The sequence below is a fragment of the Hippichthys cyanospilos genome, chromosome 16, assembly GCF_059441005.1.
Source record: "Hippichthys cyanospilos isolate Australia breed blue-spotted pipefish chromosome 16, RoL_Hcya_1.0, whole genome shotgun sequence".
In the NCBI taxonomy this organism is placed as follows: domain Eukaryota; kingdom Metazoa; phylum Chordata; class Actinopteri; order Syngnathiformes; family Syngnathidae; genus Hippichthys; species Hippichthys cyanospilos.
This window is the reverse complement of record NC_142384.1, coordinates 6496972-6523519: the sequence shown is the minus strand read 5'-3', so window position 1 is coordinate 6523519 and position 26548 is coordinate 6496972. Positions and strand designations below refer to the sequence as shown.

The 26548-nt window shown below is 40.2% G+C and overlaps 1 protein-coding gene across 4 annotated transcripts; it reads right to left on the bottom strand.

The window, feature by feature from the left end:
* Positions 1-674: 674 nt before the first annotated feature.
* On the bottom strand, positions 675-26368 carry axin1 (axin 1). Of its 4 annotated transcripts, XM_088436429.1 has the most exons (12): positions 26076-26368; positions 23524-23700; positions 15678-16625; positions 11667-11807; positions 11475-11571; positions 9764-9889; positions 7653-8017; positions 7422-7574; positions 5615-5812; positions 5289-5396; positions 4853-5002; positions 675-3772 (listed from the first exon to the last, which is right to left on the bottom strand). In XM_088436429.1, exons 3-12 carry the CDS (start codon positions 16532-16534, stop codon positions 3646-3648), a joined length of 2322 nt encoding a protein of 773 aa, XP_088292555.1. In that variant the 5' UTR covers positions 16535-16625; positions 23524-23700; positions 26076-26368; the 3' UTR covers positions 675-3645. The 4 variants fall into 4 exon arrangements, with proteins under 4 accessions (XP_088292555.1, XP_088292554.1, XP_088292556.1 ...); XM_088436428.1 differs by lacking the exons at positions 23524-23700; positions 26076-26368 and adding an exon at positions 19912-20047; XM_088436430.1 differs by lacking the exons at positions 23524-23700; positions 26076-26368 and adding an exon at positions 19912-20047 and having other exon boundaries at positions 5615-5809.
* Positions 26369-26548: the final 180 nt, after the last annotated feature.

Below are 26548 nucleotides of genomic sequence, written 5' to 3'. Positions count from 1 at the left end.
CAAACCGTTCTGAAAAAAAGTGGTATCAAACATCCTTACAAACAGTCAGTTATTTATATGAAGAATAAAAGTCAAAGTGTTAACGTTTGATTTGAAAAAGGTGAATTCAGTGAGAAAGTGTTGACACTCAAGCTAACTTTCGGTCCATCCGTTTTCTGAAGCGCTTATCCGTCGCATCAACCTTTGCCCTTGAAAACGTTCGCTTTGTCACCATCCACGGCTCTCCTCGATAAACCACACAACTGACAATTCTAACAAAGCTCGGGTGGGAGTGGGCCATGTCGTCGCCCCCGGCAACTGCACGGCCATTTTCCTTCGAGGGTGTTTAAGGATGGCTAAATGCGTCATTTGCAGCTACGATTTTGTACCCAAAAATGGGCAGTCCATTAAAGTGATTGCTTAATAACCCTGTTATGGACACGCTATTATGTAGCGTGTGCATGTGTGTTTCTATATTTTCGCTTACGTAACGAGTCTGTCAGTACTTGCGTAACAGCGAATGGCGCAAATACTGAGTGACCCGATACTGTGCGATATTTTCCTGGAAATACAAGTTATTCAAAACAAAAAGAGAATATCAGATCTGTTTAAGTTTCAATTACGATTTGTGATGTGCTCCACTCTTGTGTGCCGAAAAAAAATATGTTTGAAAAATTATAGTGCATAGACCAGTGTTGGTTTATTGCATGTTTTTATTGTACCTTTTTTTTTTCAAGTGTTTCCCCCCCTCCTTTTCTCTTGTGAGGTTATGAATGTGCTGACTGGGCTGCTGGTTGATGACACTTCATATATTTACATACAAAAACAACAACAATAGTAATAATAATGATAATAATCATATAAAGGCACTCTGATGGTCACTATATACATTTGAATGACTTTTGGGGGGACTTGAAAACAAAACAGCTGATGTCAAAAGACTAAAACATAAAAAAAAAAAAAAAATCCATAAATTAAATAATTTTCTTAAAACATGACAAATATATTAGCTTTATACTGCATCTAAATGCTTAGATTTCAGAACATTCCATCAGCTGACTGTTTCTACCCAGCAGCAACACATGTAATAAGACCTCAAGGTCCACTTGTTTGTTCGACAACAATGGTGGCTTATCCTGCAGCCCTGAATGCCCCATTGGGGCCTTCAACATTTTCTGAATGTTATTTAGTGTTTGTGACATTTGCTCACATCATTTGCAAGCTTTCTGACATATTTGCAACTCCTATGATAGAAACTTGAATGAAATGGTCGTTTATTATAAACGCTCCCATGTTATGATGAATACAATGAATAGAAACTTTTTTTGTTTTGATATGTAATGATCTGACCGTCAAAATAGTCGCTACAAATATTGTATTGATGCTATAAGCTATACTGCCTTGACGAAGAAAAAAGGGACATGGTTGTTGCCGTGGCAACATTGGACCTCCTACTTTAGTGCTCTAAATGAGATAGGCCTTCCAGGACACTTCTTAAGTAGAACAAGCACTAGCATAGTATGCTAAATTTCAGTATGTTTTTACCATGTACGGTACATTCATTAGCTTAACATATGTTGTCATGTCAAAAATGCTATGGATGTTTACCACTGTCATGTCAATGAGCATCCACATCTAAAGGGGGCGCCACCACATTTTAGGTTTTGCTATGGCATCCCCTCAGCACTTACTTAACTCATTCTATCCCCAAAAATATATTCACGTTTATGTTCAGACATTCAATATGTATTCAAATGTTTCATATTTTTACTGTTTGGCTAAAGAAGGGTCTAAAAATGGCCGATGTTAAATGAATTAATTACTTAGGTAATCCATTACTTTAGTACTTTCGTACATAAATTAATCCAACCCGAAAGTAATTGATTAGTTTAGGTACTGAAGTAAATCATATCGCTGGGAAATTGATTACCTAATTATTTGACAAGCACTTTAAAACCTAAATAAATGACTAGTTTTAGTACTTTAGTACCAAAATTGATCAACTACAGTACTAACCCTGGGGAAATTGATTAGTCAATCCAAGTGCTAAAATAATTGATTAGTACTTAAATAAATAAATAATAATAATTGATTAGCACTTAAATCAAGTAATTGATCACTTTAGGAATTGATCAGTGAAAATAATTGATTACTTAAGTATCTAAACGAGGTACCTAAAGGAAATACTTAAGTCCTTAAAGGGACAGTGTGTACGATTCAGACCGTTTTTCATTAGAAAGGAATCAATTAAATAATTGTAGATTTCAAAAACTTGCAAATGAAAGTGTTATTAATGACCAACAGTATGTTTTAAATATAATCATAGGTTTAGTTATCATTAAATTATATTACATTGGAGGTGGCACTTCTCCGGAGGCGTCCATCTTTGTTACAGCTACGGACAATGGTAAATGCAGCACCTCCTGCTGGCCGTAATGAAAAACGGTTTATCTCTTACACACTATTCCTTTAAGTAATCAATTATTATAGTGCTTAACTAACTCTGTACCAGTCATTTTTAGACCTTCTTTTAGCCAAACACTTGAAAAAAAAATGTAAATCTGTGACTGAATGCTTGGATATTTAAATAAACATAAAAATACATCTTTGGGATTGAATGAGTTAAAGGTGTAACGATTCTGGTAGACCAGCCAGGACAGCTCATTTTGCGCTTGTACAAAATAATTCAAGCCATACATTTACGTACGCTTTTAGAATGCACATTCTTTAGCTTAGCATCTTTGTTACATAAACATTGGGGATGCTTGTCAATGAAAGTAAATAAGGCTTATGTTATGTTATGTTATAGTGAGTGGAAAATACTAACACACATTACTTAGCCTGCTTTAATTTAAAACATTTTTTAAAGGAGAGGATTCTTCCAGGCACCAAAATGAGAGGCACTGACTTTGCTGCTGGAATAAGCCTTCATTCAAAAATGTTATGAGACGTAACGTGAAGATGGACCTCAAAACCGGCTGATTCTAGATCCCAATTTTTTTGCCTTTGTAAAAGTAACAATATTAAGCAATACCTTGAGAGCAGCTTGCATAGATGTTCAAATCTACATTTACAAATCTTTTTGACAGCACACTCACAGTGTTAGTCGGAGGCCATTTTACTAACACTTGAGTGAAATGAATGGAATAAATTCCCCAATAACAATAATAATAAATAATAACTTCACTGTTATCACGATGATGGAGCTGCTACAAGAAGCCTCCCCAAAACACATTTTATAACAGGCGCCAAAAAGTGCTGCCTGATCACAAAATAATATATTACTCTAAGTGGCATTGAAAAATAACAAGTCATAAATATAATCCTTTTAAAAAGGATTGTGATCATCTCCATCGGGGGGCTTTGATGGTATAGCAAACAATAAATCGTTAAATAGATATAAAATGTTATTTGTTACCACAAACTGTACACACCTGGTATCAATACATATAAAAAAGAATCACAATAAGTGTGGTTACTTTAGAAAGGACATGTGATTATAATATCATAAAAAGAAAAACAAAATCTGCAGCGCTTTTCCTGTATGTAAACTTTACAAAGCTACATCATGTACCTCTGTTGAGCACTTCCTCTTTTGCTTTACACCAACTTCCTGTTAACCTTCTCCCGTCGCTTCCGTGCGTTTCCCACCTCCCGGCATGCACCTCAGTCGATCTTTTCCACTTTTCCGATAATCTTCTCCTCGTAGACAGGCAGCGGGGCGTCATCCTCGCGCACCTCCTCGAACACCACCCCGCAGTCAAACTCGTCGCTCACCTTCTTGAAATAATACCTGGGAATGAGAAAGAGGCTTTTCGATATCAAAATTCCCGGTACAGCCTTCCGCAAAGATGAATAATTTGGGTTGGTTGTCTTTGTTTAGTTTTTTCAGATAATGTAGGATGAAAATATTGTTAATACTGTTAATGATTTTGTTGATTTAATGGATGTTATAAAAACATTTGGATTAAAATCACTTTATTGAATGGGACTTTTTTTTTCAAATTGATTGTTTTTTTTTTAAATTCAAGATGATTGCTTGAGGCTGAAATTCAGAGGATTTGGAATATTTTAGCTCTTTAAGTGGTTCTCAAATGGAGGTATGAGTACCCCTACTTAACTCATTCAATCCCAAAGACGTGGTTTTACGTATCTGTCAATAGTCGTAGATGTTCTATCCCAAGTACTTTGACTATTTATTGATTGACTTATTTGTACAGAAAACTATTTCGAGACCTTCACTTACAAAATACTTGGAAAAGAAAACCCTGTAAAATAGTACCTGGGATTGAATGTCTAGATTCTGTAAAGACTTTGGGATAGAATGAGTTAATAGGTAAATCAGGGTTACGTATTTTATATTTTTTTGCAGATGTTTTAGCAGGTACCAGCAAATCTAATTGCTTCTAAATACTGTGATAAGAACAGTACATTTCTTTTCAAATTGAGAACAATTCAATTGGAACAAGAAGGAACTTACTGCTAAGTTGCATTATTGTCGCGACTTTTCACAACTTTAAGTTTATCATTACAGACACAGTTTTCCGGCAGACTAGCCAGAAACAAACCAGATTGTTACACAATCTATCTTCTAGATTTGCTGAATAAAATCTATCACTACAAATACCGTTGCGGAATTGAATAAAAAAGACAGGCAAATACTTGCTTTGATTAGGGGGCACTTTGCTGAAAAACATATTTCACAGGAGGTACATAATTGAAAAACGATTGACAATCACAGCTTTAAACAATTAATCAATGATAAAAAAATAATTCATTATTTGATTAACGATATAATTCCTTAAAAACATGCGGAAAACTCAGACCAGCAAATGTGACAAATGCAAAAGTCAAAAAAAATAAAAAATCTGACCTGTAATTTCCTTTCTTGGTCAGCAGCTCTTTAAACTGGCCGAGTGTCACCAACCGGCCTTTGACGGATGTCATGTACGGTATTGGTTCCCCGCAAAAATAGTAGGCCACCGTCATGCTGTCACACACCTGTTTTTTAGCCGCTTTATGCCTGTGGATGCACATAAAAAAACACATGGGATTAACTGTAGCTGGAAACAAGAGCAAGCTTGATAATAACATAAAAAACAGCATTATAGCTGTAAGCGTATGGCGACAAAACAAAACATATGAAGTACAAGGCGAGGAATGTTTGTGAGCTGAGCGCCATCTACTGATGGGCAAGTGAAGTGCAACCATCTTCCTATTCACATTCGCAGGCTGTAGCAAGCATGCCTTCATGAGTCGGGATGCGAATGGGGGTGGGGGGGGTGGACTGGGGACGCGAGCGGACGTACTCGGGCTCGGAGAGCTCACAGTCCGACACGGCGGGCACCACGCTGAGCGGCGGGAACAGTGCAGGCCTGAGTGCCGTGCGGCCCCGCTGGATCACCTCCATCACATACCTGAAGGAGCCAACAACCGCCATTTTTGTTAGACACGCACTCGACCCTCATCGGTGCGTTACTCCGAGGGATTCTGTCGTCGTGGGAAATAGTCAACCCCTGTTCATGTCTGGCTCCGATGTCTCCGATATACCCTCCCCAAAATTGGGAGCATAACAGATGAACGTGGATAATCAGGGGAACAATGTAAAACAATAAATACGTGGGCATCCACTCACCGTTGCTTGGGCTGCACCGTTCCAGATTTGATCATCTTCTCTTCCGCCAATCGCCGGCAGACCTCCTCCAGCTGGATGAGGGGGCTTGGAGCAGGGTTGGGGGGCATGGTGGGATCCTGGATGAAAGGATGCGACGGCTGCACGTTTTCCCAAGAGCAGCTGGGATGGCCCGGAGCCTTCTTGGAGCCGGTGGTGCTACTAAAAACAAAGTAGCATTTTTTTTTTAAAGCCCATGAATGCATATTTTGGCACTTGTTGTGATGACTTATTTGGTGCAGATACACAGGAGCTAGAGATGCAACTTTTGGATTTGTATCTTAAGAATGAAAAGTAACAAAATATTCATTTTCTATAGCCGCTTATTCTCACAAGGGTCGCGGGCCTGCTGGTGCCTATCCCAGTCGTCCTGGCAGTAGGCAGAGGACACCCTGGACTGGCTGCCGTCAATGTGCCAGGAGAGAACCCACATAGGCTTGGGGAGAACATGCAAACTCCACACAGCAAAGCCAGAGGAAGCTGGATTTCAACTCGGAACTGTGAGGCGGACTTGCCAACCAAACTGCCCCTGGCCTTATTTTTGATATCCAAATTGAAATCTTTAGTAGAGAGTTCGACTATTGACCAAGCATGACACTTGCTGTTGACATCATTGGTTTTGGCTCAGTTGAGTAGTCAGTTGACATGCTTCTACATCAAACAAGCTTTTCAGGCTCCTTAAAAACTCCCGGGGAAATGCTAAGCTAACTTGCTCCACATTAGCTGTGAGTTGCTGTTGGCGAGCAGTTGTGGCGAAACATTACTGTTCCATGCTGTTGAGCCGCTTTTCCAAGTCAGGGCTTTTTGCCTCCAGGTACACTTTTGACAAGTAACTGTCACTAAAAGATAATGAGTATTATTTAATTTTTTGAAGAGTATTTTTCACACTCTAAGCTGCAATTTTATTCTCATGATGTGAGCCCTGCGGTTTGTAGTCTGGTGTGGCTTTAAATCCTGTGCGGTTTATCTGCAGTTTTTTTTTTTTTTTTTTTTTTTTTAGCGAGCCATCAGCAGGCAATCACCGGTAATGCAAATCTTTGTATCTATTCATCACTGCACTATATAGCACAATATGTTTTCTGTAATTTATATTGTTTCTGTGTCTGGTACATGCAGCATCCACTTCAACCTGTGGGCCTGGAAAGGGCTCCTCCCACCTGGGGTCCCTTCTGGAGGTTTCTGATTTTCCCCAAATTGGGGTTTTTGAGTTTTTCCTTCCCCTTCTGGGAGCTTTGACAGGGGATGCTGTTGTGTACCTTATACTGAAAAGATGTCTCTGTACGACCTCTTTTCATCTGTGAAGCCCTTTGAGACTTTGGTGATTTAGGGCTATATAAATAACATTTTATTGATTGATTGATTCAGGGTGTTAATTTCTGGGACAACTATGAATTGGAACTACAAAGATATGATTTAATGGCTGTGCTCAAAAACAGAATATATACACAGTATATATAAGTGTATGAATGATTGTATATATAAATTGTGTGCAATATTTTTATATGTTCCATAAAATAATCAATTTTAAGTTTGAACTGCTATTTAACTGCAGTATTCTGTCAGAGTTATGTTGAAAATATTTGTCCATCCATTTTCTATCAATATTTTGGTGCTAAATATGCAGACATCTTCAGTTTCTTGAAGATAGGATGTTGCTGCAAACAGCCAATTAAAGAAAATTAAGTAAAAAAAAAAAAAAAAAAAACTTCCAAATACCATCGTTCTGTTGAAATATCTGGTGCGGATAATCCGTGACAAAAGCAAAACTGACCCGTATGGGCTCCTCTTGTGTCGGGTCATTTCCTTCTGTCCTTCCATTAGCCATAGGAGGATCTTCTGCTTCTTTTCCGTGTCTTCAACAGGGGCTGGTGCTGCTTCCTCCCCACGCTTGAACCCTCGTCTACACAGCATACCACCTTTGCTTCTGCACGACAGCACGATCGTCATGAAAAGTAGAGGTAAAGAAGACACTACATACAGTACATAAGCTTGATAAACATACCCATAGGCTGCATGCTCCATGCTTGTGGACCCCATAAGCCAAGGTGACTCCGCCTGGTGCGTGTGATGCTTGCAGTGGTGACTGGACTCTCCCTTGATGGCGTGCCTGGATGGGTGTTTACCCTGAGCCCACCAGGGTGGTGCCGCCCCCGCCATTCCTTTGAAAGCGTCGGGCGAGTGCAACTTGGGAGAGTGGCGGCCCGTTCCAGGCGACTGGCAGCCCGGAGTTTTCATGACGCGTTTGACATGTTCATCCAGGATGCTCTCAGGATTCTCTTCATGAGCGTCTCTCAGGATTGGGCCATAGTAGTCAATGTAGTTTGGTGGGTGAACACCAGTGGGGAAGCCTTCGTCATCTTCTTCTTCCTTTGGTGGAAAATGTAAACTCATGTTCTCAGGTGTGTTTAAAAACTCTCTCTGCCTTTTTTTTTAACACACAATTGCTAGTTATTTTTGGTGCAGGGCTGCAAAGCGCAGTGGTCCTGGATGGAAGAGGAATAAAGTTGTTCCCCAAATAATATTTACTAACAAGCGAGGTATGGGGTTTAATGCTGAGTGCTACTATTGAGAGGTTGCCAACAACAAACACCCAAAACTGATTACTATTTGTTATCTTTTTACCTTCTTTGCTCAGAGACCGAGGCTGTTTTCAAGAAATTCAATTCCACCGGTCAAAATATGCAATGATTAAAAAGGTGACTGGAAACAAATACCGTGAAAAATGAACTCAAAAGCGAGAGGAAGTTGAATGGTCAGCCTCACGACACGCATATTCATTTCACCAAACCAGGCCCTTTTTGAAAATGTTTGGACACACCAGAGTTAAGACTATTTGTCACTTCTCTGCTACTTGTATAGAATACCACTGCCTTACTATTCTTCACATAACATACTTTGTTTTTTCTTTTTATATGTTTTAACGTTTATATCACTTGGTTGTAATGTATTGCTGTAAAACAATAAAGGCTCTCTCTTGTATGCCACAAGATGGCAGCATTTCGCTACCAGTAAAAATACATCACAGCACTACTACAAACCCAATCAGTAATGATAGTATTTTATAATGCTTGAAAAGCATCATAAAATAGAAAATAACAAAACATTCAACCATTTTCTATATCCGCTTATCCTCACGAGGGTCACAGGCTTGGTGGTGCCTATTCCCGGCTGACTTCGGGCAGTAGGCGGGGGACACCCTGACCTGGTTGCTAGCCGATTGATGGGCACACAGAGGCGAACAACCATTCACACACCCAATCACACCTAAAGACAATTTAGTATGTCCAACACACTTGCCATGCATGGTTTTGGAGTGTGGGAGGAATTCCGAGTGCCCGGAGGGAACCCACGGGGGCTCGGGGAGAACATGCATACTCCACACAGGAATACCGGAACGAGGTGGATTTAAAATTGGGCCCCTGAATTGTGATTCGGGCCTGCTAACCACTGCGCTAACAAGCCACCCAAAAAATGGAAATATGCTCTGCTAATATGAAAAGGAATGGGAAGCTCTTTATGACATAAGATACATTAATAATCAAGAACGACAGATGAAAATGTATATATACTGAAACTAAATGCACATCAAATTAATGCTGCATCGATTCAAGAATGCGCATTGTGATGGCAAAGAAAAAAAAAGAGTGTCATATTGTCAAATCTGGCACTAAGGTACCAGTTAGTGTGCGCGTGTTCATTGACTTCATCTTTTCATTCCGATCCAAAGCAAACCAAACGCTTGGCTCCGTGTACTGAGGCACATTTCACTGGCACTCAAGTGACATCAAACGTCTGCCACGCTGTTCCCGGCTTACAAGCGCAGGTGCTCCATCTGATTGGTGCACAAAGCCAGATAGCCGACAGGCCGAAGGCAGAACTCGCCAAGCCATTCATGTCATGCTGTTATTTATTATTTTTTTGTAGCCTACACCTAATAGCTGGCCTCATTAATGTCATTGAAGTCTCCTTTGAAAACTTTAAACACACATTGACTGGTGCCTTTAGCGCAGCACGGGCAAACTACAATGAAACGTTTCACTCAGTGCACAAAACTAAACAGAGGACTTGCAAGCTTTGCAGCTGATTCAGTGGACGGGAATGGAACAGACGTACCAGTTGCAATCTCCTGAAACGCTCCTCCGTCTCTCTCTCTCTCAGGACGCCCTCCAGGCGGAGAATCAGGTCGGCGGCGAAACGCTCCGGCGCTACGTGGATGTCCTTTGGAATCCTGTTGGTGCGCTGGAAGGGATATCGCAACCTTAGTACAGTTTTACTTGACGACTTTGTGAAGCATTGTGCAAAACACAATAGGTTTCCTATGAATTTTTAATCTTGCAGTGAACCAGGCCGCCTTTTAAAAACAACAGTGTTCTCGCTTTGAAAGGAATACTTGCGCGGAAGATCAGTTGGGAACAGTAACAACAAACAAGTTTCAATTTCAACTAACCTACCATCTCCTCAGTTAAAGATATTTGTTTTGCATTACCGGTTACATTACATTAAGTCAAAATCAAACTGATTAATCAACAATCAATCGTTTAGATCAGTGGTTCTCAAACGGCCGTACAGAGATTTGAACAAGGTTCCTGCAAGTATCAGCAAATATAATGTCATGCTTTTTAATGCCGTGACCCGAAGAGTACAGTTTTATTTTCAAATTGAGAGCAAATTAACCGTAACATTATTGCTGTTTGAATATTTTGCATTTGAAATTTTAAATGTATGTTTATTGAATTTATTACTTAGATTAAATTGTAATCCTCCAGAATTAAAAAAAATCTATTTTGCCCATGTTGTCCAGCCTTAGCTAGTTCTTAATAAAAATGGTCAAGTTTTCCTTTAACATTTTTTATTTCTTTTGATATGAACATTTGCAAACATCTGCGTTTATTTTGGAAAAAAGGGGTTGGTTGAAATCAGACAGTACTATAGGCTGCAACATTAGCATCATATCAGAAGTGAAAAAGTTGTATCAAGATACTTCATCATGCTGTCTTGTGTGATACTGCTTAATTTTTGTCATATGCTTTACAATCAATAAACAACACCCAATAAACAAGAATAATTGAATTTGAACCAGTTATTCAATTAATTGATGCAATAATGGATAGAATAAAAAGATAAAGATATTTTCTTGTGATAGCCCTATTTCGCATTGTGCAGTAATCAAACAATTCAACAAATGGCATCTCTTGGGCGAGGCTTTCTTTAAAAACCGTGACTTCCCACGATGAAAGACACCCCTCGAATTACCCTTAAAAAGCTTTTTTTTCCTACTGTCCTTCGATTTGCTCATATCATCTATTTTCATAGCCGTTTCTTGCATTAGACCTCCTTTAAAAAGAACGCTGCAGCCAAGCAGAGACTGTGGAATATACCCCTGCAGTAAGTCTCTAAGGCCAATATCATAAGACAATCTAACAGTGACATTACATTCCTCATATGTGTTAATTCACGGTGACATCATTAGAAGGACACACGAGCGAGGATTACAGCTGTAAAATGCAGTCAATTCATGTCGCCTCCCGATTGGTCGGCCTAATTAGGGCTGGCGAGAGGCAGGCTCAGCTGCACGGGGGAGGCATCCGGCTGTCACGGGGGAGCCTTCTCGCCTGCTTGGGCGCAGCTTCCGAAAAGCAAGGAGCTACGTTTAGACAGCCTTCTCTTCCCCACTATTCTTACACTCCCTCGCGGGCCTCACAGCACACACACGTTAAATATGCACCATCTCCAGGGGTGCACGTGAAGACAGACAAATACGGCAGAGACAGACAGTTGAAAGAAACAGAGAGAGAAATGGGGGGGTGACCCATGAATAACTCACCGGGATGAGAGGCAGCGGTACACGCCCGTTTGCTCGAGCGCTCTCATGCATCTCCCGCCGATGAGGTTTGTGGTATCTGTAGGGTGGGATGCCATCTCTGGAATAAACAAAAACAACATTGGCAGAAATATTCCGGAAAATAAACAACGGTTGAAGTTGTTCAAAAGAAAAAAAAACAAACACGAAACATACACGCTGCTATCAGTGAGGGAAAGCGTGTCGGCATCGCTGGACAAACTCTGCTGCTCACTGTCATTGGCGCTGGTGGCCGGAGCCAATGTATGACCGGCGTTGGCGTAGTAACGGTCAGCTGGCTCCCGACTGGGTGTGGGTCTGGAGGAAAGGCACAAAACAACAAGGGTGTACCTCAAGGTTCTGTTTTAGGGACCACGTTCATTGCAAAATGCAAAAACAAAGCAAAACAAAAAAAAAAAAACGCAGAGACAAATTATCCAGCCCTGTCATTTTTGCATATACTGCACACACTTTGGGTGGAGAAACTGAAATGTCATTTACCTCCCTGTTTGTTCTTTAAAACAGGGATATCAATTTATTGTGATTTTTGTTATACAAGTTTTTTCTATCTTTAGATGTCATAATGGTTTAGCATAGATGTTCTTTCCAAGTAGGAGAAAAAGATCTTCAGTATTATATTGTGGATTTCTTTGTGTATGTGCGTGTGTGTATTTTTTTGTCAAGAGTAAATAGCGCCCTATAATTATGTATCGTGAATAAAATTTTGTCAAGATTCAAATTATGGCTGGGCGATATGGCCCCCCCCCCCCCCAAAAAAAAAAGGTCAATTTTTACTAGTCAATCTGGACAATGACTATTTTAATAGAATTTAATTGAAGTAAACAACACAACATACAAAGGTGTGATTTATTAAAAAAACAAATGTTGCAGAACATTTTTGGAAAATTATCATGTATACTGATTTTATAGGTTTTAATGAAAACTCAACATCATCACTTGTGCATAACTTGCTTAAATATCAAAATTAACGCAATCGATCTTTTATCAGTCTGGGTATTGAAACCTAGGTATTTATTATTTTCAAGTGTTATGGTAAAGGAGGGTCAGAAAAAGGATGGTGCGGAATGAGTTAAGTAGTTATGATTTTACACCACCCGTCCAGCAGTGTGCCTTTTTTTTAATTGACAAATTCATCAAATTAATAAGATTTAATGGGCAAGCCTAACAACAAGTGTTAATATTTAATGTCTTTTAAATAAATTTTAAACAAAAACAAAATGTTCCAAATATTTCAGGGTCAATAGAATCTCTTATGAAGTCAACTGAAATTTTTAATAAAACGTTCTGATGTTCGGACGGTTTTAAATTGATTTATCATCGGACGAAGCCGATATTTGTCAAAAGGCCGAATACTGGCACCGAATATAGTTCGATCCGATAATGGGTCTATCCTGACTGGATATTAAAAGGCATTTTGAATTTCGATCCAGGCGTTGCTCGCCATCACCCAACTGCGTAGATGACTACACAATACACCGAATTTTAACAAGCCAAGTGTTGCACATCGAACATCTCGAGACATTCATTTGACATCACTCACATTCTGCGCTTGACGTTGCCGAGAATACTTCTGACAACGCTTCCCGCACATGAATTATAGATGTTCGGCATCGTCTTTTTTATTCACATAGGAAGTCCCTAAAGCATTCGACAGGGCTCTCTTCCTGTTTAGAATGCACATGATCCCAGAAAAAAAAGAAGCTCTATGAGAAACCTTTGCAACCGGCTAATTCCCGCAGCTTCCACAGTCCTTAATAATGGTAATGTATGCAACAAGCAGAGTACAGAGCACTGAATAAGGGGACATAAGGGAATTACGGAAGAAAAAATGATGAGGTTTATAGAAAGGCCTAAAGGTCAATAGAGAAAGACAAGAGGAGTCCTTGAACAAAGCCGAGATGATTGATTGTTGAACTGGTGATCGCACCTTTATACCTGCGTCTCTATTATTATTTATACATCACAGAAGTGTGGATGCACAGCTGAAACCACTGCGGCAGTGAGATGTGCAGACGTTTTTTTTTTTTTTTTCTCTCTTTCTCCCGCACACTTTCCTGAGATTTCAAACACCATCAATATTGATCAGCAGCACTCGCCTTTGGTTGTGTTCCTGACGCAAGTCAGTGGCTGGAATGCGTCTCAGTGCACTCACTTTGCTTGCTTTTAACTTTACTTTGTGATTTGCTTACGTCAAACACTATCAATCATTTATTTCAGACTTTGTTGGGAGTGTCTTTTTACAGACACACTGGCTTGTCATCGCAAAGGTTTGTACCCCTTACCCTTTACTGGGAAAAGCAGCCATTTTCGGCCGATAGTCTAAACAGGCAAAACGGTTGAAAGCGTGCGTAGCAGTCATTGCGAACATTTCTCTAAAATCCTGAAAATGTTTGCCTGTTTAGGATTTAAAAATGGAAAAACATGTGTCCAATGAAGGCTGTTTTTGTTTGTTTGGACTATCGGCCAAAAGTGGCCACTGTGCCTAGTAAGTGGTTAACGCTTACAGGTCGTGAACATACCTGAATGTGAAAATCATATCGAATTGAACATCATCACTAAAACAATGTAAACAAGGTTCTGCTGTACATATATATTATTTGCAGTAAAAACACAAAGTACAAAAATGAACTGTCAGACATGTTAGCATCTTTTGGCATGATCGAGGGTGGACTCAAAACCTGCTGATGTCATAGCTAAAATGGGGTGTTGATGCCATCTACTGGTAACTGTGCATTAATACATTTGCTCCCAAGATGAAAATTTACAATGGAGTTGCATCAAATGTTGCCCCGGCCGTTCCCGTTGAATAAAACATTCTCGTCATTGACAGTACACTGGGTAAACAAATTTATCCACAAATCTGCCCACATTTTCTAGATTTCTTTAATGCAGATTTTTGTCTTTAAAAATGGGGGGGATATACTTTACTCAAAAGTTGACATAATAGCGAATCACTGAATGATCTCAGTGATTCTCTATTATGTCAACTTCTGAGCTCAACAAACATGCAGTAAACAAATAAACTGTTTAAAATGATAAATTGACAGAAAAACAACTAGATACTCTTTAAACCATCTATTCTGCTGCCCACACTGTTTATTTGTAGCAATTATCTTCTATAAACGCTACTTAAGCCGAGTTTTTAGGGCAAGTGTCAGCATTTGAAACACGACTCTAGTTTTGACACGTTGACTTCTCAGAATGTTGGCCTGTCTGAAAAATTGGCAGATATTTTTCCTGAAACTTCTCAGCCAATCATAAAAGAGGGGTCCCTGAGAGGAAGGCAAAATGGGAGTAGTGATAACGAAAGGTGCAGAGGGCCAGCAGAATTTTTTATACATCTGATTTTTTGAAATAATTTGGTCGCTGCATTTAGGACCCTTTCAAAGCGATCCATAATTAGTTACGGCATTTTATTAAAAAGGCTGATATACCTCAAAAAGCCAAATATCGGCGCTCATATTCGACTCAGTCGATAATCGGTCCATCCAAAAATGAATAAAACTAATCTTGCCTCTTAACATTAGATGAGTCCAATCATAATCAGCAGGCAAATCCTACTACATTTAATTAGTGTAATTTCACAGCATACACTATGAAAAAAAAAATCTGACTGTAATTTTGGAAGAGACCTGCCGATTTCAGTTGCAGCAAGCATAAAAATAAAACTCAAATTATATATATTTTTTTCAAACTGTTCCTCAATGTTATCTTTACGTTTAATGAGAATAGTCTGAGCATAAACCGCGGTGCCCCGAGGAAAGCTTTGATAACCAAAATTGACAGTATAAAGAAGAAAGCGGACCAAGAAAAAACAAACAGATAGGCAGTGCACTGTTTGGAGCATGTCAGCAGTAGCAGACTTAAGCCATAGTGGCAGCACAAGAAGCTGCCTCTCTGACTTACAAAAAAGTGAAAGCTCCCCTGCAGCCTCCTCATCAGCCCAACATAAGTACTTGGAATTCTTCATGCACCATCTGCCTCTTATCTCCCGCTACACACATTTCATCTCACATTTCGGGCAGCTCTGGAGGTGGCGGGAGGGTGTGTGTGTGTGTGTGTGTGTGTGTGTGTGGGGTGGGGTGGGGGTGGGGGGGTTACTTCTAATTCAGCAGTTGGCAGTGGAAAGCTTGCTTGGGGGGAAATAATGAAGCTGTGAGGAGTTACCTGTACTCTTCCTGGAATCTTCCCGCGGTGCCGTGCAATGGCGTCTCTGTGAGCAGCCTCTGAGTGAGCCTGCTGCTGGGCGTGAGGTCACACTCCGGGGGGTCTTGCGTCTCCTGGTCACATCTCCACTCCTCGTGCTCGTTTAACGTCGGCAAATATCCCGGCAGTTTCTTTGTGTTGCCCGAAAGTGGGCTTTGATCAGCAAACGGCTTGGGACTCTCTCCCCCTGCCTGAGCGTGTTCCAAATATATATCCGATTTAAGGAATAAAGGGTAGGTGTTTTCCTCCATCGTGGTCTGGATCTCAGTCTGGGCCTGGTCAAACATAGCCGGATCGATATGGAGCTTCATCACGCAGTCTTTGATGAAAGACTTGGTGGCTGGTTTGATCTGCCTGGAAACGATTCCGTTGTTGTCCAGGATGTACTTCTTATAGATGGCTTTTGCCAGTTTTAGCCGCTTCTCATCATTGCCTTCGCCGGTTTCTAGTTTGCGAAAGCCACTGCAGGCGAACCAGAAGTCCAACAGGTCAGCGCAGGCTTCCTGCTTGAGGAACGTCCTGAACAGATGGATGCCATCCTGGTCGTCCAGCAGGGAGTGAAGCGACTCCGCCCATCTCAGGTAAGGCGGCGTCGGAGAGGCGCTGCCCTCGGGCTCGTAGCCCAAGTCCTGGTCCGGCCGTCTGGGGGTGGCCACGGACGCCTCGCATTTGAGGTTTTTGGATGACGGGAAGCCGGCGCTGTGGCACTCAGTGAGCACCAGCTCGCCCTCTTCACCGGGGACCGGAGGTCTGGGGGCATCCTCGTTGAAGCCGCCGCCCAGGTCGACCAGGAAGCCCCCGTGGTTGCTCACGCTCATAGTCCCGGCATCCAAGTGGAACGTCCCCGTCGAGCCCGAACAACACGATTACTCGATCCAGACGCCTACTTACGCCACAGCGAAGTAAATCCTGCGCGGAACGGAGAGGGGGGGGGGGGGGGGGGGGTGATACATCCATAAGACTCACAACACTTCCATATGCATTTGCATTATCATTTAGCACACTCAGCCTTTTCATGAAGGACTGAAGTGCCCATTTCCAAGATGAACAGTATGAGTACTCTATTGTTTAGTTTAGTTCCCAATACCAAGTACTGATACTGCTAACAAATTTGATACACAAAATTTCCCCACAAAAAACAATGATATAATTCAAAATGTGGGATGCGCGAGTACTAATACCAAGTATCGGCATTGGGCCGATACCTGAACTTACTTCAAGGTATCAGTACTCGCGATGTCGGCCGATAATAGCATCAGATGCTTTCATGGAAGAAAATAGACATAAATTTCCAGAAATTTTCAGGAACATTTTCTAATGGAATAAATACAGGGAGGTATTTTATGGGAAAGATCTCATTGATTTTTGAGGGGGAGGTTTTGTGTATCAGAAGTACCAGTGGTGTCGATACTTGGTAACGGCATCGATGAGTACTCATACTTGTATCATTCTAAAAATATCAATGAATACTCATACTGGTATCATTTTGAAAAAAAAGTCGAACTGAACATATCTTTTCATTTGTAATTACTACTTTGTGACTACTCAAGAATTGAGTCCTCATACCTGTGTCAGTCTGAAAGTAAGTGGTATCAACTTTAACTCATGACAAGGATTAACGACCTCATAATTTATAACACGCAAAGCACTCTTAAAACCAAAACGGGGGGGGGAAAGCGATACCAGGCTTGTTCTCCGATGGTGAAAATTCATGTATAATGGACACCCATTGAATTGCATTGGGAGGAAACAAATGATATTTAATTTATTATAGAGGCTTTGGTTAATTAATAATAATAATAATAATCAGCAATCTGTATTGTTTCGACGGGAAATTAGCAATGGCCAATCCATATCGGTCAGGCCCAAGTATGTAGACCATATTCGCTTTTGATCCCAAAACACTTTTCTGCCTGGCAACAGGATGAACATGAGTTGATGTGCCATTTTTTTAAGCTGCAAAAGTTTGGCACGATCATACAGTATATCATGATGAAAGACTCTTTGGGTTTTGGAGCATTCATTAAACTGTCTGCTATTAGCTCACATGTACTGAAAGTGTCTCTTAATTCCTTCTTGCGTCACACTCCATTTGCTTTTCGCGTGTCCTTATCTTAGGGTCAGCTGCAGCGTTGCGTGTGTCAGGGTTTTAAAGGTCGCTCAAGGACAAATGTGTGTTCCTTGTCACATTGTAATGCAAAGATGACAAGGAGCGCATCTCAATTGTTTTAGGATAAGGTTCGGATTTGCACTGACAAGCGACTCCGACAAAGTGTGACATGTGTATGATGTTAGTGTTTGACACGCTCCAGCTGCATTAAATATTACACAAGAAATATTGAAAGCGATTGCGGGCTGCTTCAGGGCACACCCACTCACTGTCTTCCCTCCCGCGTGCACACCAAACATGATTTTATGGATTGAATTAAAAAAACAACAGCAACTGTAAATAGAGGCAACACCTTGTTGGGAATTGTGAACAACTAAAACAATCAGAGGCGTGTGAGTCTGCCATGCTGCGACTTTAGAAGAGTTGGACAGATGAATTTGTGCAATTTAAATCTGGGAAGGTTATTCTATGATGTATTAAGGTTGCTTTTTGAGGCATGAAAAAATAATGAGTGCTTTAAGGGGATGAGGCAATAGTAACATTACTGACTTTTGGCGCTATGAAATGCTGTTCATTTCGGGCATGAATATTCTGTAATACATATGTTGTTCTTTTCTTGTTTGAATCTTGGATGTGCCCTTCCTGTGTGGGGTTTGCAACTAATGTAGTCATTCACTGTCAAAATGAAGTGAATATAGAAGTGCCAATCTAACTCTTGAAATCAAATTTGAGTGTCTTGCAGGTCACTGTAAGGTCTCCTATAAGACACGCAATTGGCTCCCGGCGCTACCATCGACCAATGAGGGCCCTAATTCCTGCTTCTTATTCACACGTGGATGTGCCGGTCGGCCGGTCTCATTCGTAAAACACGCAGGCCGTTCTTTCTCCTCCAAGACCTTCACCGGACGGTTGGGAAATCTCTTACCAAGATTTCTTTTTTAATAAAATAGTATTTCGAGTGTAAACTCTCATTGTTATCATGTTTGATCATCTACACATTTGACTTCGATTCAACTTCCAGGCGCCGCTAATATAACCGCGGCTGCTGCGAGACTTCAAAGGATGGAAAGAGGTGACTGTTCATTACTGTATAAGGTTTAATAATTAAAGATTTGAGTAAATATATGTACAACATTGCAGAAATATTTGTCTTAAATAATATGCAAAGAATGAAGACTTTTCACATAAAAAAAAATCAATTTTGTTTTTTTGTTTAAATTCCGTTGGGGGGCACCTCGCGGTCTTCACTTTTCGCGGGGGGCTCGGTCCCAATTAACCGCGAAAAACGATACTATTAGCAGGGTGTAGTATAAACAAAGTTGACTGGCCTATGGTACATTTATGCGGTTTATATGTTCATTTCCAGTCACTTGGAGCGTTCTATGTGATATTTATCCTGTCGTTTTAATATTTCAAGGTGGCTGTGGGAAGTAATTAAATGTTCATTTGCCAATTTATTGTTATTTTTGGCGTATTGATAGCTATATGAGCTGTTCTTCGGTTACAAGTTGCAGCTGGCGCATTGATATTCCGATTCGCTGACCTGCCATCGTGGGTGTGTCTAGGTGCGTGGTCAGGTACGTGGAACTACATTTATGAGTCGCACGTTTAGTATTTATTCCGTTCGTATGGTCAGCTTTGCAGTGAGGGAGCCTCGCCACATTCATGTCAAAAATGAACACGAGAGCGGCGGCCAAAGTGGGGGAGGGGCGCCTCAAACTAACTCAGTGTACACACATATACACACGCAGAGGGAGCCAGCAGGCCTCCGGGCGACACACCGACAAGTGCACAACTTTGTGCCACTGTTCACCCGATGACATGTCCGCGCCGCCTCCGCGGTCCGTGCGCACGTAAAGTAGTCCGCGCGAGAGCCGAGACCACCGAGGACACTTCCGCAGGCGTCGAGGTTGTACACTCGGGATATTTCCACGCGCATTTCCCGACCGGATTTACAACGAGCCGCAAAGCGACGGCAGCGCACGCATTTAATCTCTTATCTCCCTCCCTCGCCCCTCTCTACTGACTACCGCAATCTCCTCCGCTGTCAGCGCGAGCCCCAAACAAAAGTGACAAATACTTCACCTTCTCGGCCCCGCGGGACGTGGCGGGCATCTGGACCGGAACCAACAGCGGCTTCGGACCGTGTCATACTTAAGGATGGTGAGAGTTTTTAAGCGTAACAAAGAGGACGGTCGGCGGCTGTCAGCCTGGCTTGTCTCTCTTCTCTTCTAACGTGTCTGCTGCAAGATGGTGAGCGGCGCCCCTATCGACCAATGCGCGCATTGCAGATACCCACAACTGTTCTACATCGCTGTGTCTGTCAGTCAGTCAGGTGTTACCTTCAGAGACAGTCGGAAAACAGAGTGTTCTGTGTTTCTTATCAGTCTTATTTATCTTTCTATTTTATCTTTAGGGACAGTCTGAAATCATAGCCTTTGAATGAGCGCTGGCTCCATGAATTCGACTAATTAGATTAATTTGCTGATTAAATTAAAGCAAATTGTTAAAAAAATGTTATGCGAAAGTGGCCATTTTTAGCAGTAAAAAGTGAACATCTTAAACGAGTAATAGGTTAATATTTTGCCTATATTTAACCTTAGTCCCAGCCATTTTTAGACTCTCTTTTAGCTTAACACTTGAAAATATTTGAAAAAAAAAGGAACAAAACAAATAAGCACCTTTTGAATGTCTGGATTCTTAAAATGCAAAATTACACCTTTGGGATTGAATGAGTTAATTTGATCACTAAATAGTTTCTCACGAATTATTAATACTTTTAAAAACATTTTTTCACTTGTTATTGCCGGAAAATGACAAAACAGATGCTGAAGGCTCAGATAACAACCTTATAACACACTTATGAGCATCACATGACCAACAGGTAGGCCATGATTGGCCATTATCCAATCCTTTATCCATATTCCAATACACAGGTGATGTTATTTTCAGTTCACAGCAAGTAGAAGAAGGTATTCATTGCACATGAACAAAATTATTTATCAAATTATGTATCGACAAAATATTAAGTTTTTCCTGTTAAAATGGCAAAATAAATGGACTATTTCTTTAAGCAACTTATATACAGTACATCTTCACATAATAAGTTTAAAAAAAGTGATTTTGAATCAAATTCATTATTTTTTTAGAATATTTTCTGAATGACTCAAAGCTTGAAATGTTTGTTGGGTTTATTTCTTTTGTTAAAATCAATTAAAACTGTCATTGTCCAGAATGATTGAAGGAGATCGAGTTTTCATTTTTTGGCCATATCGCCAAATAGCTACAGCAGGATGAACAGATCAGGTGTTCCCTTCTAAAATCACCTCCTAAATGGACGCCTCTATCAATGCAGCCTTGTGTTCTAAATACACTGCAACACAAGCCTCAACTCAATGTGTGCCTGTGAGTATGTTTATTTATTTTTTTCAGAAGTGCATAATCAGCCAAGCCGATACAAAAGCTGTGATTTACCATACTCTCACGAGCTCACAGCCTGAGTCCAAACAACGTTAATTAACAGCATGTAAAATTTCACAATGTAAACCACCGCTAGTGTCTGAAGATGATTACATAGGAGTTTGTTGATGTATTAGCATTTGCTCATAGTTAACTTCACAACAAAGGAAGACACACTTTGCCTTCCTTTTAACACGGAACAGCAATTTCCTGTGTTGTGCTGCGAAAAGCCCACCAGGCACTTTTAATTATGTCATCACTTGACTTTAAAGTACAAACGGGGAGAGGGAATGAAGCAAATATTGCCAAAGAGGCCGTCTCAGATCCGCTCTCATACCTGGCAGCTACTGAGCGCTCGCACAGTTTTACTGCACCCGGCTGGGATAAATGCTGGAAGAGAATAACACGGGCGGCCAAATTGATGGCGTTTGTGGATCAAAACATTCGAGAGCAACAGAAAGTGCAGGAATTCGTTTCACGCGGCGTCTCATCGTATCGCCACAGAAGCCTGCTCAAACGTTTTATTGCCGGAGATATGAAAGTTTAAAAAGATGGATGAACAGATACTTGCTTTAGGATGTCCGTTCTCTGGAAATGATCAATTATTATTCATTCATGGGTTGGACTCCCAAATCAGTGCAAAGCAATATCGGATTAAAACAAAAAGGTGCTGTGCCATTTGTGGCTGGTTTGTTAAACTTTGGACCTTCATTTATGGTGGCACCTTTTAAAGCATATGTTATTCGGTAACTCCAGAAGCTATATCGTATAACATCATGTGTTAATTTCTGTCTCACCTGCTGGAAAATTGTGCCCTAATGGCAATGCGCATCCATATAAAATGTAACAAAATAAAGGCATACAACAGTTTGCAAAGAAGTCACCTGGACAAAATTTTGCAATAAATTGCTCCATGTTAGGGCTGCAGGATTATAGCCAAAATAATAATCCCTATTATTTTGGTCAGTATTGTATTGAAATCACGTTTATTCATTATTCACCATATTATTCATCAACATGTTTATGTATTGCCCTTTTTTTAACAAGCAGTATATAAACAAGGCTTGATACTTACAAATAGTAACTAAAATAAATAAATTATAATTGAAACTAATTCACAAAACATGGCAAAAACTTGGCGCATAAGGGCAACACAGCTAACTTACTTGCCGAGTGCAAAGCAATGGAAAAAAATAAGGCTGGTTAGAAGCAAGCACATTTTTGATCAATTAGTCGTTGAAATGTCATTTTCGGTCATTTCAAACAGAATTGATTCCAATTTTTTGCCAATCAGATTTTTTAAAAAATGGGTCTCAATTGACATTTGGGAAACGGCCCATGATGGTGGGATTGAAAAGTGCTTGAATTGACTTGTCATCAAAAAAAGGACTTGACTTTTTAAATGTTAGATTGTCGAGGATCATCTTAATTAATCGTGGCAGCCAATATTATGATTGCGATTGAAATTTGATTAATTGTGCAGCCCTACTTCATGTCCAAATTCATTTGCGCTTAATTTGAGAACAAAATTTTACTGCTCCTGTGACTGTTAAAAAAAAAAAAAAAAAAAAAAAAAAGAATTTGCTGATAACTGTGAATACCCTATTAAACTCTCACGTACCCCCATAAGTGCCTTCACATACTCCAAGGGATATTTCTACTCCAAGGCTAGGCCACTAAATCCAATTCTTAAAAATATTCTTGTCATGATGACTAACATATTACATCACACATAATAATTTATGAACAATTAATACTGTAATCCAGCCAAAAAATACTGATTAGTAGAAGAGGAAAGAGAGGAATCTTGGGAAACTTTGTGTCAGATTTTGTGATAACTCATATCTGGAAGGATATTTCACTTTTAACTCATTCAGGACAATTCCACACACTCATTCAGGATACTTCCTCAAAGAAAAAAAAGACGGGAATGCAGTTTTATTTCGTAAATGAATATTTAACATACGTGGTTGCACAATTATGAATGAACACTATGCTTCGCTATTGGAAAATGCAAAAAAGTACCTATTGATTCAATGATTCCAGACTGTGCAGTTAACAAGCAAGAAATCATTTAATAAGGTTTAAAATGCCATTCAAATCAAAATTTTCTAAATCTTGGATTCTGGAAAGTAATTTGTTCGCAAACCTTTGATTGTCATCGCTCAACTAAACACTGTGGAAAATGCTCACATTTGTCCCAATTTTCATTATTTGGTCAAATAAATATTGTTATACCTGGTAGTTGAACGTCTCCCCTCTGCATCCTCCAGCTTCACGTCCAATTTCTGAGGATTCCATCGCAAAGTTATGACATGCTTCCGGTTGACGTAAAATCCACCTCGCTTCCCAAAAAGGCAAAAGTCCAGCCAAGTTTAAATGTCGCCAGAGTTGGTCTTTTCTATCCATTTGCATCTGAAAGAAAAGAAAGCCTTCTATTTAATTGCTCCTATTTGAGGTTTCAACCATTCAACTCATTCAATTCACCTTGGTAGCAGTTTTCAAAATGCCAAAAATTCCCATATGTTTCACCACTAAAATAACTTCTTTTTTTTATTGCTTTTTTTTTCCTCTCTGACTCGCTATTCCACCGAAGGGCGATCATCAGCAAATGTAGGCAAAGGTAGAGGCTTTTTTTTTTTTTTATTTACACAAATGTTTTGAGCATGTTTATAATTTTCTTGCGAGAAGAGCAGTACAGACCTGCAAAAAGCTGTGATTTCAGCCACTTGTTTGAAAATCAATTTAGGATAGGTTGAGGACAGCTAGTATTTTGTTTTCTAAATAATTAATTATTGAAATTGTTTGGATTCTGATCATTATTTTTTTAAGAGTATCGAGGCATGCTGTATGGAACATATTGGATAAGTGACTTTAATCTCAGACTGGTTAGTAAACAAATACAGTGCAGCTCAACCTCTGTCTAGAAGACATTATAGCTAGCAATAAACTTTTGTCGGTATTGTTATGTGACATTGCATGGGTGTGAAAGATTAGTGTCTGACTAACGTCCTAGTATCATAAACAGATACACATATAAAATCTTTTCAGCAGTAAAAGGTCAAAAAGTCTCTATAATTAATCTGGTAACTGAATTGTTTTTCATATGTCACTTTTTAAAAATACAATTTTCCACTTGTCGACTGAAAATGACATCATCTGCGCTCAGGGCTCAGGTAACGGTCAATCACAGTTTACCAATTGGTCATATGACGTTCGCAAGCTGAGCTGTGATTGGCAATTGGCGAAATGAACGTTTAAAACTAGTAAATGCAAATTATTGATAGAAATGAACATTTCACTACTTAAAATGTCTAAATAAATCAAGTATGCCTTTAAGACTTTAAAACGTGATGAAAGTTTTATTGTATTTTGATAGCACGATTTCTTTTTAATTAATTGTTTTCTTCAAAGGACAGTTTGCAGTTTATATTTCAGTACTGGCACCTGAGCTAAGATTCTAAAACAATCAAAACTGATTGAAGCTGAGTTAACATAACGTAATGTAAGCTGTTTGATTGCCCTTATGCAGATCTTCTCAAATGGAGGTACCCCTGGAGGTATGTAAAGAACCTTGAGGGTGTACATGAGATTTTAAGTGTTTCTCCAGGTATCAGCAAATTTAATAATTTTTAATGCAACGACAGGAACTGTATGTTTCTTTACAAATTAAGAGCAAATTCATTGGAACATGATTTATTGCTTAATTGTGTTGTCATGACACCTTTGTGAAATGTTTTTTCTTAGTGAAGTTTTATATACGGATGCACATTAGTATTGTGGATGCAAAAACAAATGTTTGGCAATCTATCTTCTGGAATTGCTGAATAAAAATGTGCCCAAAGATACCATTCCGAAGTTTATTAAATGACACGGATCGCGCAGAAATCTGTTTGAAGTTTTTTTTTCATGTTTTTCCAGCGAAGCTTAGCTTATACCTCAGTATCTTCTTAAAAATATTTAGAGAATGTGTCGCATTCTGCGATCTAGACAACGTCCGTGTTTTCTTCCCTTCGGGGCTTCTCATAGGCCTTTGTTCCATGTGTCATTGTGGATTTGGATGCCTGTTTTTAGGCCTCGGATGAAAATAGGCTTATCTCCGCTGTGGACGAACAAAAGCCCATTAAAATGTTTGGAGGAGCGCTTCTGTTGTGGAAGCACACAAGATGTCTCTCCTCGAAAGAGGAACAATACAGTATTGCATTGTTCTTAAAGCCCACAACTCCAACAAAAAAAAGAAAAAAGAAAATCAACACACTGGAGGCCAGTTTTTAAATGGAAAAAAAAAATTAAAATGTCTTTTACATAAAAAAAAAAAAAAAGCATGTCATATTTATTTTGCTGTCTGGAAAGCCTCTCAGAAAATATATGCCGGAGTCCCGCTTATGTTCTTTGTCCTGGCTGAGTGAATATGATGAAAAAACCTTAGAGTGGATTAAACTGGAACATCTATCAAATTCCAGACTTATTTAAGTGGATATTCCTCCGGATAGAGGCGAAAATCCGCACAGATAAATTGATTAAGTAAGGTCCGCGACATATTAGCAAGATGTCCGGGATGAGGAAAGTGCATCATCAGACGTTTGGTTAGATGGAAGACTACAACGCAATCATGCGTTCTTGGTCTCCAGCCGTTTTCTCGATGGGATGCACATTCATCGGTCACATCAAATGATGTGCTCGGCTTTTGATGACAATCCAGACACAGCAGCACCAGCGTGGCTCCAACACTGAAGACAGACAATGGACCGACGACAAGACGAGCCGCGCCAAGAAACCAGACGTCCTACCTGCCGCTCTGGCTTCCTGTGGGCTTCCCGGTTCTCCGCCGCCGGACTAAGGCTCCAGCAGCCTCCTTCGTGGTCCGCAGCAAAGTCCGCCGCCATCTTTAATCACCAGCGGGTCCATCTGTCGAGGGTTCTTCCCTTTCCAGTCCTCTCTTTCTCTGTTCCAGCCCCTCTCTGTGTTGCTGGTGGCGGGGTGGGGGGGGTGCTCTCATTTTCCATCCGACATCAAAACGGCGTATTGACAGGCTGGCGGGCCGCCCAGCAGGGGGGCATCTTGAACATGCTGCATTGGCGCTTGTCCTGTCCCATGCTACACGAGTACTGACTGAGCGCAAGAGTTGTCCTCAAACATTCGGTTTCCATGAGTACGTAGTCTCAACGATTCTGCGCCATTGTCCCTGAGTTCATCATAAGTTAATTGAAAATGAGGCAGATTGGAGGGGGCGTTTGAAAGAGAACTGGGGGTGATGATATGG